The sequence below is a fragment of the Paramormyrops kingsleyae genome, chromosome 8 (genome assembly GCF_048594095.1).
Source record: "Paramormyrops kingsleyae isolate MSU_618 chromosome 8, PKINGS_0.4, whole genome shotgun sequence".
In the NCBI taxonomy this organism is placed as follows: Eukaryota; Metazoa; Chordata; class Actinopteri; order Osteoglossiformes; family Mormyridae; genus Paramormyrops; species Paramormyrops kingsleyae.
In genome coordinates this window covers 20,374,426-20,391,112 of record NC_132804.1, presented here as the reverse complement: position 1 = coordinate 20,391,112, position 16,687 = coordinate 20,374,426, and the positions used below count along the sequence as shown (strand labels likewise).

Sequence of the window (16,687 nt, the reverse complement as noted above, 5' to 3'; positions counted from 1 at the left end):
TATTATAGCTACACATGACTAGCCCAATCCATGCTTTTTAACTACATTGTTTAAGAAACTGTTATTTGTCAATAATTTGGATGCTGTGTTTTTAACAATCTCTGCAATATAAGTCTTTTTAAAGTACTGTTTAGCCAAATTCCTTTACATCTTACCAGGGTGTGGCAAAGAAAGAGCAGTGCATGTCATGTCATTTGCATAGAACTGGGTTGCCAGTTTTCACCTGGGAAGTATTTGCACGTATTAAGCAAAGAACAGAACAGGCGTAACAATTAGCTGTCATCTACCTTCCTAACTGCCTGTTGTTGTTAAATCAGTAAAGTCAACTCAATGAACCCATATTCAGGTGTATAAGGTTTGAATCATTTTAGGTGCTTTCCCTGCAAGTTCATAATCACATTTTGCTAATATAGCACGGATACATAAATGCCAGTTAGGTAAGGAAGTGAAACGGGGTAATTATGTGGTAATTAGGTGTTTTCCCTGCATCTTCATGATCATTCCAGTAATAAATTACAAATACCAGATGAATAGCAGTTAGATAAGGAAGTGAAACAAGGTTATTACGTGGTGCTTTATTCCCTTCGTTGATCGTCTACTAACCTTAACAAATACTGTGCCACAGGTGAAATATCTTAAAATATAAGTGAGAGGTGCCCAGTCTCACTCAATGGTCTTAATTTGCTTTGACTAGAGTCATTATTTGGATGGTGAGTTTTATGGGTTCATCTCTCATAAAACCTGGTCCACCAAGTTCTCTGTTGGCCACCTCTGATGTGAGTAATGGTAGGTGTGCCTTTGTTTATCTTTTGTTCCCCACACACATGTATTTTGATATATGCAGCCATGGTCTGAAAATAGCGTGTCAGCATAGTACATGCAGTACTTAGAGGAAGTTCACTAGATAAACAGTCTGGTGAGCGCCCCCAAAAGGCAAAAGTACAAATCAACTTTGCCACTACATTCAAGCTGTGTTCTTCAGTTAGGGGTGACAATACAGACATAAACAAAATATAGAGGGGTGCTTGGAATTTTAAATGCCTGTTGATTTTCTTCAATACTGTTTATAGCCTCATTTATTTAAGTTATTGAAATAAAAAAATACTATCCAGTATATTGGTCAATACACTGAGTGCAGAGAGTTCTAGCATCTAGCAAAGGGAAATGTTAAGCTGTGTCTGAATGGTAACACATCCAGCCCTTACAAACTTGCATGGTAGGAAATGTATAATGTCTTTGTGTTTGAATACAAAATGGTAGCTGATAAACATCTGAGAAGGTTTGTCGCCGCTTTAATTCAGCTCTCAGTTGGTATAGTTTCCATTCTTGGTATCACTGAACATAAATTATAGATTTGTGCTCTACAAGAATATTTGTATTTTAGTGAATGATCCATTCAGCTTCAGTTGCTAGCGAGAATGCTACCTTGTCATCATGTATATATACAAACTGAATAGCATTTACACATTAAAAACCAAAACTTATATGAATAACATCACACAGTAAAACATCCTAGCAGAATGATATTATTCATTAGTTAAACAAAGCATGTTATTTTAATATCAAATTGCAATGATTTTGAAGAAGTTGTTTGATCAAGTAATAATTTATATTTTATGTATATTATCGTGAGCTGGTAACCCAAGAAAATGACTGGTGCCACAGGAAAGAACTGTACTGCATTAAGAGTATGATTTCATAACATTACAAGCATTCATTTCTATGGATACTTTGCAGATTTGTTATCTAGTGTGTATATTAGTTTGGGATATTGTTACTTTCAAAAAAGGTTACCAGGGACAGTATTTTATGTACACTTAAAAACCTATACACACTAAAGCCAGCAAAAGAATATTTTTGTCAACAGATTAAGCTTAAAAAATACATTTTTTCCCCCTGCAGTACGGTGTAATGTGTGCTAAGTGGCATTTATACAGATCGCACGTCTAAAGCATAAATGATATGCAACAATTACCTGTGTTAATTACCAGCTTTTAAACTGTAATTTTGGCACTGAACAAAGCAATTACAAGGAGATGAAGGAACAAGCTTTAGATTTCAAGCGACCATCTTCAATATGTGTCTTAGATATAATAGACAGCAATGAAGTTCAGATATATTCAGATAAAACTGACGGGTGACACGGAAGCCTTAGATTAGATTTAATTGTAGTTGCACTTGCGCTCCGATTACGTCACTATAATAACTCTTTTTTGTTTTGCAAAAATAAAATGAAACTTAATAGGTTTGGTGTGTACTGTGATACATTATATTGATTTATGAAGTACTGGATAATTTCTACAGTTCTTTTTTTATCTCGAACTACTCACCCCCTCACCGAACTTATTCTTGTAAAGAGTCAGAGACTGAATTTGATTTATGTTGAAGTAATGTGGAGGAGCGTATATGGACAGTTATTGGCTTAAAACACTATGAACAATTTGATAAGAAAAAAAAACTAGAATCAAATAAGTATATTAATATATTAATGTATATTAAGTATATTACTGTAGACCTCTTGATAACTTGAGTCTTTTGCCTGACTGTGAAATTAACATGCGGAGATTGGTGATGAACCTTGAATAAAAAAGAATTCGGACAGCAGAATTGTTTGGGACAGCCGGAACAATCTTTCTCGGTAACCGTTTGGAGGGAATCCTCAGCCGGACAGTTCTGCTTGGAGCTCCTTGTTCCGGCGAACGTCAGCTCCATGCTTTTCCTGGACAGAGAGAAAGTAATGCAAATTGGAGACTTAGGACTTGTAGTTGTCTGAACCATCCTTTCATAACATTTTGCTGCACACATTTAAATCAATAACACACGATCGATATTACAATAATACCTGGTTATTCAGCACCATATGAACAATTTCAAGGTTACTGTGGACGACTTAGCATTTGATTCCTCTGTAACCTCTTCAGGTAAAAGCAACAATAGAAATAAAAATCAGTTAATGAGTATTATGACCACAATGTATTACTCAATTTATAAAATTTCTTGATATGGTAGCAAATAAATTCTATTGTGATCGCATTTCATTAAAGGACAGCTCACATGCCTCTTTATATTGTGTGTTAAATTAATGTCTAAAGGAAATGCAAGAAATCACATTAATTGATAAGCAGATGTTTTGGTTTGATGCTTGTGATCTTGCATGAAATTTTAATTACAGTGTTATATTACTAAGCATAACCATTAATCTTAATTAGTCACCAATAATCTGTAATTAGTCACTACAAATTACAGGGTCCTCTACTTCCTCCACTGTGCTGGTGTTTGCGCCCTGCTATTAAGGGAGCCTAATAAATGAACAGTATCATGTGGAATGAACTTTGGTACCAATGGCTCCCATGACTGTGAATTTCACTATTATGTGAACAGTGTTACTATGAACCTCTTCTCTTGTGTTTACCACTTAAGTAGGAAGCAGGCAGGGAGCGATATGTAGCACAAGTATCACCTGACAGAGAACCAGATTTTTAACATTACATGTTTACAAGCCCATCGATAGACTTGTTATTCCATTTATATCTTAATCTAATAATCAGACATTTTTAGGCCAAGCAACATCCAACATCCAAGGATCAGTTGGCGTTAAGGGCCCATTTGTGATATAATTATGCTGTTGGCCAAAGGATTTGAACCTACGACCTGCTGGATATGGGCACAGATTGCTAATTCACAGATCCATATACTGCCTTTGTTAATGACATTCATAACAGCCCCAAAATGTCAAAAATGTTAACAGCATTTCCCAAGTGAAATATCTGAAGATAAGAGCCATTTCTTGCCTTTTCCCAGAGTTTCTGCTTCAAGGCGTTGAAGAGGGCCTCTCTGTTCTCCTTATTAACCTCCATCTTGTAGCTCAGCTTCTCCTCGGCCATCTTGCTGAAGTTGTAGTTGTCCTCCAGGGCTTTGTGGAGCACCACCCTCTCGTGCTCGCGCCTCTCTGCCAGCTGCTTCAGCACGTGGACCTCGTGGGACTGCGTGACGCAGGACACGGAGCGTAGAAAAGTCAGCACCCGCCGCTGACGTCCTAACGGCATGACTGAAAACGCAGCCTGTTACACGTGCGAGCGCCAGCAGAGGTCATGCGGGAACAGATGGTTCCCTGTGTGTCATTTTCTCGTTTCCAAATCACTGGGCATGCAGCGTGTGCTTATAATGGAATTATGGCAACAGTAGTTAACACTTGTACCCATATGCCATATGTAATTCAGCCTTCTTTATGGTACTATGTACATAAATTGCAAAAACAAGTATTTACATTTATTAGTATTTGTGCATTCACATGCCTTGGTTTATGAGAATTTATAATATTATCAAAAAAACTCAGTTATACTTGCATTCTTTGGTCTACATATAGAAAGCACAGACAAAACCCATCCATTCAATTTCCATAACTAACACGTTACAAGGCAGAAGGATACAGTAGGCACCCACTGTTAACAGAAATGTATTAGGAATATGTGTATACCTGTCACCATGGAAACAATAATATTCCTAGACATCATACAACTATAGACCTTACAGTCATTTCTGGCCTGACAGCTGGGTGATCATGCCAATTACAGGCAGCCATCAGCTGAAAGAGTGTCTCATCGGCTTCAGCAGAAAGGTGGAGTGTAAACCGGGTTAAATGGGTACATTTTGTCAATATTAAACTGCTGTTGCTTGACGTACATCATCAAATATCTTACGAGCCATCATCTCTGGCCTCAGTATTCCCTCATCTCTCCACAAAGCAGAACTTGAATGTCCCAAATTTGAAAGAGAAGACAATACTCCATCCATAGGTCATTCTCACACACTATTGCTTGGGACATGTTCATGAGAGTACTATATCGTTACTTCACAATGCCACCATAGCCTTGATATGCAGAATGTGAATGTTACCACCTTTCTCCTCTCCTCTGCGGCCTCCAGCCTCTTCTGCAGCTCATGGAGGGAGACGTCCTTCTTTGGAGGAGAAGCTAGTGGCTGAGGGCGGTCTGGGGACAGGTCGTTTGGGGCCTTCAGTATGACCTCAAAGGACTGGCCCGAAGCACACTTGTTAATGGGCTTCACCTCCATGTCTGTTGATGGAGACAATGAGTTACATGTTACATCTAAACAGGGCTGGCATTAATCTATCCATCGTTCTTCCAGGACAAGCTCATTATGAGCCTGGAGCTTATTCTGAGAAAGGATGGAGCCAAGACCTTTAATATTAAATATATAGTATGCATTTACACTATCAAATAATATGTGTTACTAATATGTATGTATTTATATGATTTATGCCACCCAGATTATTTTCAGTATTACACGCCGTGTTCGAGTTTCTGTGATCTTTCAGCCAGCTCCAGCAATATCCCCGTTTAACTGTTCACGGGTCAATCACGAATAACCGAAATCGTGAATGTCAAGTCCGCAAATGTGAAGGAGTTACTGTATTTCCAGTTTCAGCTTTACTGTATATTTGGTGTGTGTGAGCATGTCTGGACCAGACAGCCACAGATAATTCACAATGGTGTAAGTCACGTGCACATGTACAGACCTCCATATTGGTAAATGCTGTTACGATGTGGCTGGGAGTACAAACAGGAGCAGATCAGAGACAGCATGGACATCTCCTTAATTTTCTCCCTGTAGGCTGCAAGGTAAATGTCACAATAAAATCAGGAGACACAAAAAGTTTTGACTGTCATGTATAAAACCTGTGTTAAGGGTTCATTTTTACTTTGCAAAGGTTTATTATTGACAGAGGTTTACTCATATTTGTTGGTATCATAACTGCAATCTTTATTTAAAGAAAAACACCATGTTAAAGTTGGTTGGTTGCAAGTAATCTTCATGGAGCGCTGGACGCAAAGGTTATAAGGAATGTTACATCCTTGGAAAAGTATAAGCCAGGGCTAATTCAAATCACAGTCCTCAAGGTCCGAATCCTGCTGATTTTCCAGCCTTCCTTTACCTGGGAACCAGGTGTAAAGCCTCTGGCCAATCAGAATCAGGAATTATTAAACTAACTGCATGGGAAAACTGAAAACAAGGCCTGGATTTGGAATCAAGGGGCACATTTAAGAATCACAAAAACAGCTCGTTGGGATTAAGTCACACAGAAAAGAAAACAAAAGACCATGTCGATCTTTCAGTTAAAGCTTTTAACTAAAAGTACACAGTTTGAACCATTTAAAACTTTAAATATTTTACTAATTAATAATTATACTGTACTAAGTCATACCTAACCTGGACATTAACCATAAAAGGTGGACATTATTATTATTTTCTTATACAGGCAATAATAAGTATAATTTCAGTATAACTGAGATTATGGTGGAATTTTGCTTCTGCAGAATTATCCATTATTCTATGTTACCAATCCTTGGAGTGGATTTGATAATTGTATATAGAATTTATATAATGAATTTCGCAACATAAAATATACAATGTGACTGGTCAACTTGCATTGGACCTTCTATGGAAGGGTTAATCATAGACTGGTTTAAGGGTTAGGTCTGATGATCTTTAAATTCATTTTTACTAATAAAATAATTAAAATATTACATTTCAAGGCTGGTCCAGGAGTTTGTTTTGTTCCAGTCAGGAACTGAATCACCCAATTAAATTAAATGGGTTGATTAAATCCATTAAACTTGTCTTCCAAGCGTTTACTGGTGTAACAAGACCCTAAAACTTCCCAGATTTCACCCAGCATGACTGGAATATTATATAGTATCTATGCAATGATACCATGGATGAATTTTCATCCAGCACCACTTACAATAACTGCTACCAACACCAGGATTCCTGAATAATATTTTAGGACAGACAAGACCTGTATGTGAAAACTTACTAAAACTCTCTCTTTAGAAACACAGTGGGTCATTGTTAAATCAGAATTTAATCTTTTTAGTTCAGACAATAACAGGCAAACCAATCTGGCCTGCTTATTTCAGAGATGGACTGCCTGACATCAGAAGCTGACCTGATTTACTTCAGAGAGACACATCCTGACAACAAGGCTTTTACCACAAGTCCTGCAGGAGAATCCTACTTACAGTATCTTCTACTGCTAAGACAACTATGAGGATGGCCTGTTACAGAACTCATGAAATGTCCTGCACATTACTGCACAGGAGCATATTATGCTCTCTGATAGCTGGAAATTTAAAAATGGAACAAAGCCATCATTCTTAGTGTCTAAATCAATGACTAAGTTTTACCCTGGTCTAATGGGAACACAAAGTCACCTACCGCCGCAGTCACCCGAATGACACTTTCTATACAGTAGCTTATTCCTCTGCCATTGAAAATTGGCCTGGTTGGGCCCGTGTGATTGTTCCTGACAGAAAGAAGCAATTTGTAATAAGGAGCAATTGCTAGCGATACGGTACTCTACAGTAAGGTGAAGAGGTATGGGGGCTGTATTGTACAGTAAGTCAATGAATTGTTTGTTTGGCATATATCCATCCATCCATCCATATATATATGGATATATATATATAAAATTATAGTTTTAAAATAGAATAATTGAAGACTGGATTCAAATAATCGAGGATAGTCAAGAGTGAAGGTGTGATCTAAGCGTGAATAAATATGTAGATATGTTTATTATCTACATGTTCATTATTTGCGGATCTTTATTTCTACTTTACTACCTCTATATTTCTTTTATTCTGTTAATTATTTAAATTTTTTTGTACTTTCTTCATAATTATATGTTTAATTGGAGGGTAAAATCGACAGCATTTTCTGTGTTTTGGGAGGCACTGGGCTTCAGGTGGTGCCCCCCTGTGGCGCCGACACGCCATGACGCTCCTGTGCTGTCTGGTAAACACCACGGTAACGCCACACTGCTGTGTGGCTTCTCTGATTCATGCTTCCCTATCACTTACATCAGCTTGTAATAGTACAGTTTTTCGTTGCCAATCCAGTGCCTCTAACTAATTATTAATAACGATTAATAATGAAATATTATTCTAAGAAATACTAAAATATACCCTATATCATGCCTGTTGGGAGAAGAAAAGCTCTTACTCATGGGAATCAGTTCAGCTACCATGCTAATAACACAGCCCAAGAAACGACTTTACTGCTGCATATCTAAAGAGCTGTATGAGAATTATAAATAATACATTCCTGGATTGTCTGACCCATAAGTCTTTAGATTATATCATGTTCTGTCAGTGTATGAAAAAGTTTTACTCAGAGGTTACTTTAATTATTCCTGAATTACTAAAAAAAACATGTAGGAGAAATGACTTCCTAAGCCCATGTAGTTTATCATTGGACACATGGCATTGGATTGCGACAAAACAGTGAAAGTGGAACTATCCTAAAACATGATGAAAGGATGTCATTGAGAGTATTTCAGGAAGCCTCTGCCAGGACTGAACCCTTCCAGTCTTGTTTTTCTGTGAAGCTCATTACAACAGATGTTACATAATATGCCGAAACTCCAGGTCTGTGTCTATGAAGAGATACGTGACTGAGTATTTATTTAAATTAATTTTTATTTAGCCCATCCATCCATCCATCCATCCATCTACCCATCCATCCATCCATCTACCCATCCATCCATCTCTCAACCACTAATCCTGGTCAGAATCATGGGGGCCTGGAGTCTATTCCAGGCAGCATAGTAGCCAAGGCTGGGATTAAACCCCGGATGGGTTGCCAGTCCTTCACAGGGTATTTGTTTAGTGTCTTTGTCGTTTTGCAGTGTAAGGCTGCTGGGGGTTTATTTAAGCACTCTGGGTAAACAGCATGTGCCATATGTATGAAAACAAATCAAACTTTTACATAACATACAAGCTGATTGCATAAATATTTCATTTACAGACAGTGTGACTGAAATCCACTCCACGGAAAATGTGTCATATTTGAAAGATGCCTTTTCACTTCTATGCCGTCCGTATTTTTGGGTGACATAAAAGACTGTAGCCTGGGTGAAAAATGGATTCTTCTAGATGGCTTGTGAGAAAGGTGACAGCCCCCCCCCCCCCCACTTCCATCTTTAGCTTCTCAGTGGCTTGCTAACGAAGGGCCTTTATGCCAGAATGGAGGACTTAAATCAAGGTGCCCTTTATTTGGAGCAAAAGCACTTGGCGGTATGGAATACTTCACTTTTTCCCTTTGTCCCAGTGTCCACTCATACGTGTAAACATAATTAAGGACCAGTTCGTCACCATTTCCCATCTTGCTGACTTCAAACCAGCCCACTGGAAAAAGGCCTTTTTCAGTTCCTATCCTGCCTATCTCAACATTTTATTAAAAGGACAGCCTTTCCCTGTAAAAAAAAATGCTGCATAAAACACAACAGCAATGGCATCACTCTAAGATGTGGTTTATCACATGACAAGCCTTATCGCTCTGCATTGCTGCCAGAGTATCCGTTCACCAAAATAATACCTTCGCATCTAAAAGCGGCGCAGCGAATCCTCAAATCGCAAGCTCTGCAGCAAAATACCATGTGCCTTTTGTTAAAGGTCCCATGAACTCCTGCTCCGTTCTAACCTTTCGATCACAATCTGTTGGCTTTCTAGCACAGTGTAAACAGTCTTTGACATATACATATTTTTATTAAAAATATCTGTTTTTTGGATGAGGATTCCAAGACGGATGTGATTTGTGAACTACTCCCATCTTAACCAATGAAATAAGGTTTTTTTTCCCCCTTTCAATTTCCTTATAATTCAATTGACCCTTAGCTGCATGTCAATAGATCAGCATCACTATTATAATTAATATTACAGATATATGGTCCCTGTTCAGTACCACCCACATAATCTCTGCAGAGTCACGAAAATAACCAAAACATTACATTAAGTAAAAAAAAAAAACAATAATTCAATTGACCACTGCATCCCTCCCACTTTGTATAAAATGCCTATGCAGATATTTGAAAGCATCCATAGGTGTATTTCAGGCGGTAAACAAAGCTTAATGCATCCTACCTGCTACAATGTTAGCCATGGTAGCTTCAGCCTCAGAGCGGAACAGGGTGTTTGACGGATGGACGAGAGAGAATGTGGAAAAGCCGGGCTGGGTCTGTTCGTCCGCTCCTCAGTGGTGCAGTGCAATACTGGTGCTTCTGGTTGCCTAGCAAGCAGCGGGCAGCAGGCTCACATTGAGCAGAAGGGGGCTGTAATGGGTGAGGGGGAGGCAGCAAGGCGCGCACACAGACACACAGCCTCTCCCTCTCTCTTTCCCTTACCTCTCTAAAGGAATATTAATCAGCATCCTGTGCCAGGCTCTCCTGTTTGCTTAAATAACACAGATCTGTCTGGAAGGCTTTGGGTAGGATGCAGATACAGCAGATTCCATTACCTTCTGAAATAAAAACAAGGCAAAGGTGCGTAGGGTGGGGGGCAGTGGGGGTGGGGGAGAGTGCTGTTGAAAATAAAGAAGCCACACCCTTTACTCTTCAGATTTTTTTGCGTCAAAAAAATCTTCCACATATTAATGGATTTTTAATTGACATGCACATTTTTGACCAATCAAATCAAATCGCCGCGATGGTCAGTCTCCATTCCTTTCCCAGCTAATAATACAATGGTTTTCATACCTAACTATAGGATCTAAAATATAAATATATAAATGTAATTCAAATATATATTTATGTAGTATATCTATAAGCACCACACTGCTAAATTTTGAATTCTGTTTGAAAAATAACCAAATAATATCCAAGTAATTAAAAAAATAGATTTATAAAATACCTTCACTAGTTGTTTACTTGTAAAACCTACATAAAACATCAAATAGAAGCCGTATGTCTTGTCTGTCATAAACAACAAATTCTGATTCCTTCAGTGTCTTATTTTTCAGGAAATAAATATTGTTAAAATCAAACACAACTACCTGTGACACATTGTATTTCCTTGTGTTTTCCACCCATGGCTTCCAAAAACCGCATGATATTACATTTTCATTCTCATGTATTTCTTTGGTCTGCGCCTCTGTAATTATAGAAGTGCTCAAGGGTTTACTGTTCCGGGTACACAACCGAAGAGCTATCGATTATCTGCCTTTTTTCATGAGGAACACGAATGCGGCTGCTGGCGTTTGTCCGACTGTGGAGCACTAATTAATTGCCATCTAATCGGCAACAAGTTTTTAAAAGGATTCGGCCGTGTTTCGGAGTTACATTTCCTGCCACGATCAATATGGTACTAGGATGCGTCTCTCGGGTCTCCATGAAATAATTGCTGTCATGAATAATGCATGGTTCCCCATTTTTAGGAACACTAATATCCTCCCCAGGCTTCCCGTTAAGCTCTGATTTCTCTCTAATAATGTATAGAGTATAATATGCAAATCACAATGCACAGAAATGCGCCCACTGTTAGGCTCCTAATGGTAGGCTGACAGTGGCTCACTCATTACTCTGGGAATTCAGCTGAATATACGGTGTGACTCGATCTCAAAAGAGTTGTATATTTTAAAGGTAACTTCTGTAATGCATCGAATAATCAATCTAATAACTGTCAAACAGTTACATTAGGAATTCCATTTATTTACTTATGTCTCACTCAGAGCTGGAACCAGAGGTGCAGTGACAGGACAGGCAGGGCAGGTGATGGCCTGGGGCCCCCAGCGGGGAGGGGGCCCCAAGGGCGGGCAATTATATAGTACATCACAACGACAAATTAGCTTTATTTATGTATTCTGTTTACCACCAAAGTGAAAATAAAAGTCATGTGTTTGTTAAAGTCTCTTTGTTGATATTTTTAATTTACACTTCACAGTTAAATAAAGGTAATAAATTTTACCATACTTGGGGGGGGGGGGGGGGTTGGAGGACCCCCAGAATCTCTGGGATTGCCCTTGGGTAGAATTTAAGGATTTGTGATTCTAACTACCTGGGATAGTTCAGCAAAAAATGTAGTTTGACACACAATATTTTTTACTAGCCAGCAGTTTAGTGTTAATTAACCTTTCATCTAAGCTTTGTCTTAATTTCCAGCCCTGGTTTTACTTCTAAGACTAGCACAGTAGTGTCGCCTTCGCCAAATACCTTTCTGATGCTCAGGTGGCACCATGGGCAAGCTTCACAAAAGCAGAGTGAAATCAACCGGCTAAGTCACTGCCCCTCAGAAGAGGGTGCCCTAGGCAGGTGGCGACTGTCGCTTAATAGGTTGACCAGCACTGTCCGTCTCTATTGATTAACTGGGACTTGGAACAGGAGAGAGTAATTATGTTGTTGTTGTTGTTGTTGTGTGTGTGTGTGTGTGTGTGTGTGTGTGGGGTGGGGGGGGGAGGGGTGAATCAATCATGTTAATTACATTAACTTCATAGGTAATGGATGGTGGGAAAAGGCCAAATTACCCTAAATTTCATTTTGGCTCAATACTTAACCACTCAATACATTGAGCCCAGTAACTAATCACTTGAAGAAAAGAGTTAGTTCATTATTTCATTAACACTTTAGCAAGCAATATATCCATAAAACATTCCTGTACATTGGCAATATTAACCTAATAAGACAAAGAAGATGAAGGAATCAGAATGAGTAGTAACTTATGTGCCTCTGTACGTCACCAAGTTCCATTAAAAGAAAAAAAAAACATGCATTAAATAAAGCTAAAATAGGTTAACAATCATATGACTCAATAAAAGCCTGGAAAGGTCTGAGGGAAAACAAACATAAGACTTTTTTTTCAATATCCAGACTGCATATTTCTATGGAAAAGAGTGAGAGGGAATCCTCAAATTCTGTGTCGCCACATATTTCAAGCAACATAAGCAATTTCCTGGAGTGAAGCACTAGGTGGTTCTGTGCATTAGAAGAGAGTTATACATACACTATATGGACACAAGTATTGGGACACCTGGCCATTACACCTACGGGAAGTTTTATGACATCCCATTCTAAATCCATAGCAACAATATGGAGCTGGTCCCCCTTTTCAGCTTTAACAGATGCCACTCTTCTGTGAAGGCTTTCCACAAGATTTTGGAGTGTGTCTGAGGGAATTTCTGCCCATTCATCCAGAAGAGCATTTGTGAGGTCAGGCACTGATGTTTGATGTGAAGGCCTGGCTTGCAATCTCTGTTCTATTTCATCCCAAAGGTGTTCAATGGGGTTGAGGTCAGGGCTCTGTGACAATCAAGTTCTTCCACCTCAAAATCAGCCAACCATGCTTTGATGGACTCCGCTTTGTGCACTGGTGTGCAGTCATGCTGCAACAGAAAAGGGCCTTCCCCAAACTGATCCCATAAAGTTTGAAGCAGTGAATTGTCCAAAATGTCTTGGTACGCTGAAGCATTAAGAGATCCCTTCATTGGAACTAAGGGGCCAAGCCTAATCCTTGAAAAATACCCCCATACCATTATCTCTCCTCCACCAAACTTTACAGTTGGCACAATGCAGTAAGGCAGGTAATGTTCTCCTGGCATCTGCCAAACCCAAACTCATCCATCAGACTGCCAGACAGAGAAGCGTGATTTTATTATTTGTCACTCCACAGAACACGTTTCCAGTGCTCCAGATAGTCATGGGCAAATGAAGCTTCATGAACCATTTTCTGTATTTTTTGACCCCATTAGATGGCGCTCTTGGCTTGCTTTGGGGCATGCTTTGAGCCCTTTTTTGAACAGACAGCACCATCTAGTGGAGTCAAAAAATACATCACATGGTTCATAAGTATTATTTTGCCCATCACTAGCTCCAGATTCATCCAACGTTTGGAATGGGCTTGGTGATGTTAGGCTTGCATGCAGCTGCTCAGCCATGGAAGCCCATTCCATGAAGCCCCTGGTGTGAAGTTTGGAAATCTGCAGTTTTTGAGTCAACAAAAAGTTGGCGACTTTTACGCAGGATGCGCCTCAGCACTCAGCAACCCTAACTGTGTTACTTTACATGGTCTGCCGCTTTGTGTCTGAGTTTCTGTTGTTCCTAAATGCTAAACTTAACAATAATACCACTTACAGCTGACCGTGGAATATCTAGCAGGGAAGAAATTTTACTAAATGAAATTACAACACTGGCATCCTAAGACAGTACCACACTGTATTCACTGAGCTCTTCAAAATGACCCATTCTTTCACAAATGTTTGTAAACCTGACTATTTTATACAGCAGTGGCAATGGGTCGGAATGAAACACCTGAATTCAATGACTGAGAGGTGTGTCCGATTACTTTTGTCCATATAGTGAACTTTTCCTTAGCGCAAGCAGACTGCAGAATGTCTCGTAACACCATTGTGACATGTCAGCAAGAGACACTGTTATCTGATTCATTGTTGAATGTTATTGGGCAACCATGTCGGGAAAGACACTATATAAAAATAAATATAGCTAAATATACAGGGCACTAAGAGCGATGCTTTCAGTTAGAGGACCCATGAGTGCAGTGCGTGTAATCGATGGGAAAAACAAGCGGAGTTAAAAGCAGCCAAGGGCAGCTACAGGTTGCTCTGCCCTCAGAGTGGGTCTTCTTTTCTATTAAATGACCAAATTAAGACAGTCCATAAGGATCCAAGGAGGTTTGGATTGTACCTTCATATGTCCAGGGCTGGCGATTTGAGTCCCACACCTGGCTAAGTTTCTTCCAGTGTTTGTATTGGTGCCTTAATCCTGAATCTGTGTATCCAAATACAACAAGGGATCAAGAAGTTGCCTCCATGCTGACCTAGAAAAACAGTGGTGGAGGTACCAGATGCCAAACGATGTTGGATACGCAACTTTCAAGCTTTTTTTTTTTTTTGGCAAACTTTTCAAGAAGCTACCCTGACATTTTTAATATCTATCTTGGCAGCGATACCTGCTGCCTCATTGGCTTTCATGTGCTTCAAGGGTGAGCAATACATAGTCTGAAACACCAGCTCTAGAGGTTTAATCTCCAGTTCAATTCAAACCCCTTTTCAGACTTGGGCTAAACCAGTTGCAGCTTCTGGCTTGAGGCCTGTATCACACTGCAGCAGATACAGGAATGGCTGTAAAGACAGAATCCTCCATCATAAACATTTTAGTCTCAATACTGAAGACAAGGTGATATTATATCAATAACATATAACATCTGTGTCTGTGGAGGAAATTAAGCTAAACTAAAGTAGCCAATAGCAAAAAATTGTAAATAAGCATTGCTTGTCAATGGGGTGGTAGGGACTTTCAGATATAGCAATTTTGTATTTATTAATATTTCAGTTAAATTATTATTTTGCTAAGACTGTCACTCATACCTACCATTTGAAAGCTATATTTCCACTTTAAAAACTTTTAAGTGGATATGCTGGGTAAATAAAAATGCAGTGAATATGCAGCTGATTGGCTGTGCTGTACAATTACACACCCACACACATGCGTGTGTCTTTTAAACATGCGTAGCACGTTTATGCATGATCAGTGGCCACCTGTAAGGCTTAAACTGTGAATTTTGCATTTGAAATGCTGGTCACTTACACTCCATCAAGATTGATTATTAAATTCAGAATCTGTGGCAATTGTGCTATAAGGGGTGAGAAAAACCAGAATGGGTATGAATAGTCATATCCAACATCCTTTCTTCAGTTATCGCTCATTTGCTTTAGTTGCATCATCCATTTGAGATGAAAGTACGTTTATCCATCTTCCATAGACACTTATCTGTTGCAGGGTTACCATGAGCCTGGAGTGTCTCTCTGGAGGCACAGGGCACGTGCCAGGGGTCGTCCTGGATGGGATGCCAGTCCCTCCCAGGGCACATGGGCACATACACACAGGCATATAACTATCAGCCATTGATATACACCAATTCATCTAACTGCACATTCGTAGACTATGGGAGGGAATCTGCACACAGGAAGCAAGTGAAAACACATACGGAAAAGTGGGGGCTGGAATTGACCCCCCCAATTCACGCTTGTGACTTTATAAAACCTATAAAATATGGAGAAAATATTTATATGGAAGGTATTCCAACATTCACATTTGTACGCACTTTTGCAACTAGGTAAATATTAAAGTATACTTAATAAATTATACTAAATGAGAAATACTGACTTCGACAGCTGCAGTTCTGAACACATCCACCAGGGGATACTGTTCATTGAAATAAGTGCTAAATAACGCAGGTAATAGAAAAATCAGACGAGTTTTCAATACTTTACCAGTTCAGTACGTCTTTCGATACACTCAAGTGGCATCATACTTTTATCCCTTTTCAGAAAAAATGAAGAATGTTATATTTTTGTGCATTCCACTTTGCTTGTATTTTAATTCCTGAATATATCAAGGCTTCTTCATAAACAAGGTTGGGAACCTCAGAGTGGTATCAAGTGAACAAGGATGAGCCTGAATAAACCTGAATAAAATTTCTGGCCATAAATGATTGTAGAAGTATCACAGTATTCAGCATTAAGGTTGGTCTAAACTTATTACCACGTAATTGGGCTCAAATAAATAGATGATATATGGTGACGGATGCTTTTAATTTTGTGTTTGAGGTCTGAGCCACCCACCGTAATGACAAAGTATTGATCTAAATTTCTCCATCACATCGGAAGACTGAAACAGCCCTGGGCCAAAAGCTGCATTCAAGCTCTTTGAAATGTGCTGAATGAGCCTACAGAAGAGGTTCTGGGTAAAAGGACACAGCAGGTGGGAGTATAAGACTGAAAGGACACATTTTCATTAAGAAAGTTGTCTATAAATTGCTCTCATAAGTGTTCTTGTGCTGCGCTAATGGATTGGTGTTCCTCGCAAAGTTCACCATGCCCT

At 39.1% G+C, this 16,687-nt stretch overlaps 1 protein-coding gene across 1 annotated transcript; it reads right to left on the bottom strand.

Annotated features, from left to right (window-relative positions):
* Positions 1–1,272: 1,272 nt before the first annotated feature.
* Positions 1,273–10,323, bottom strand: stmn3 (stathmin-like 3). The gene is made up of 5 exons (XM_023795319.2): positions 9,942–10,323; positions 5,540–5,635; positions 4,900–5,075; positions 3,792–3,983; positions 1,273–2,719 (listed from the first exon to the last, which is right to left on the bottom strand). The coding sequence occupies exons 1-5, from the start codon at positions 9,958–9,960 to the stop codon at positions 2,660–2,662; spliced, it is 543 nt and encodes a 180-aa protein (XP_023651087.1). The 5' UTR covers positions 9,961–10,323; the 3' UTR covers positions 1,273–2,659.
* Between the last annotated feature and the right edge of the window lie 6,364 nt (positions 10,324–16,687).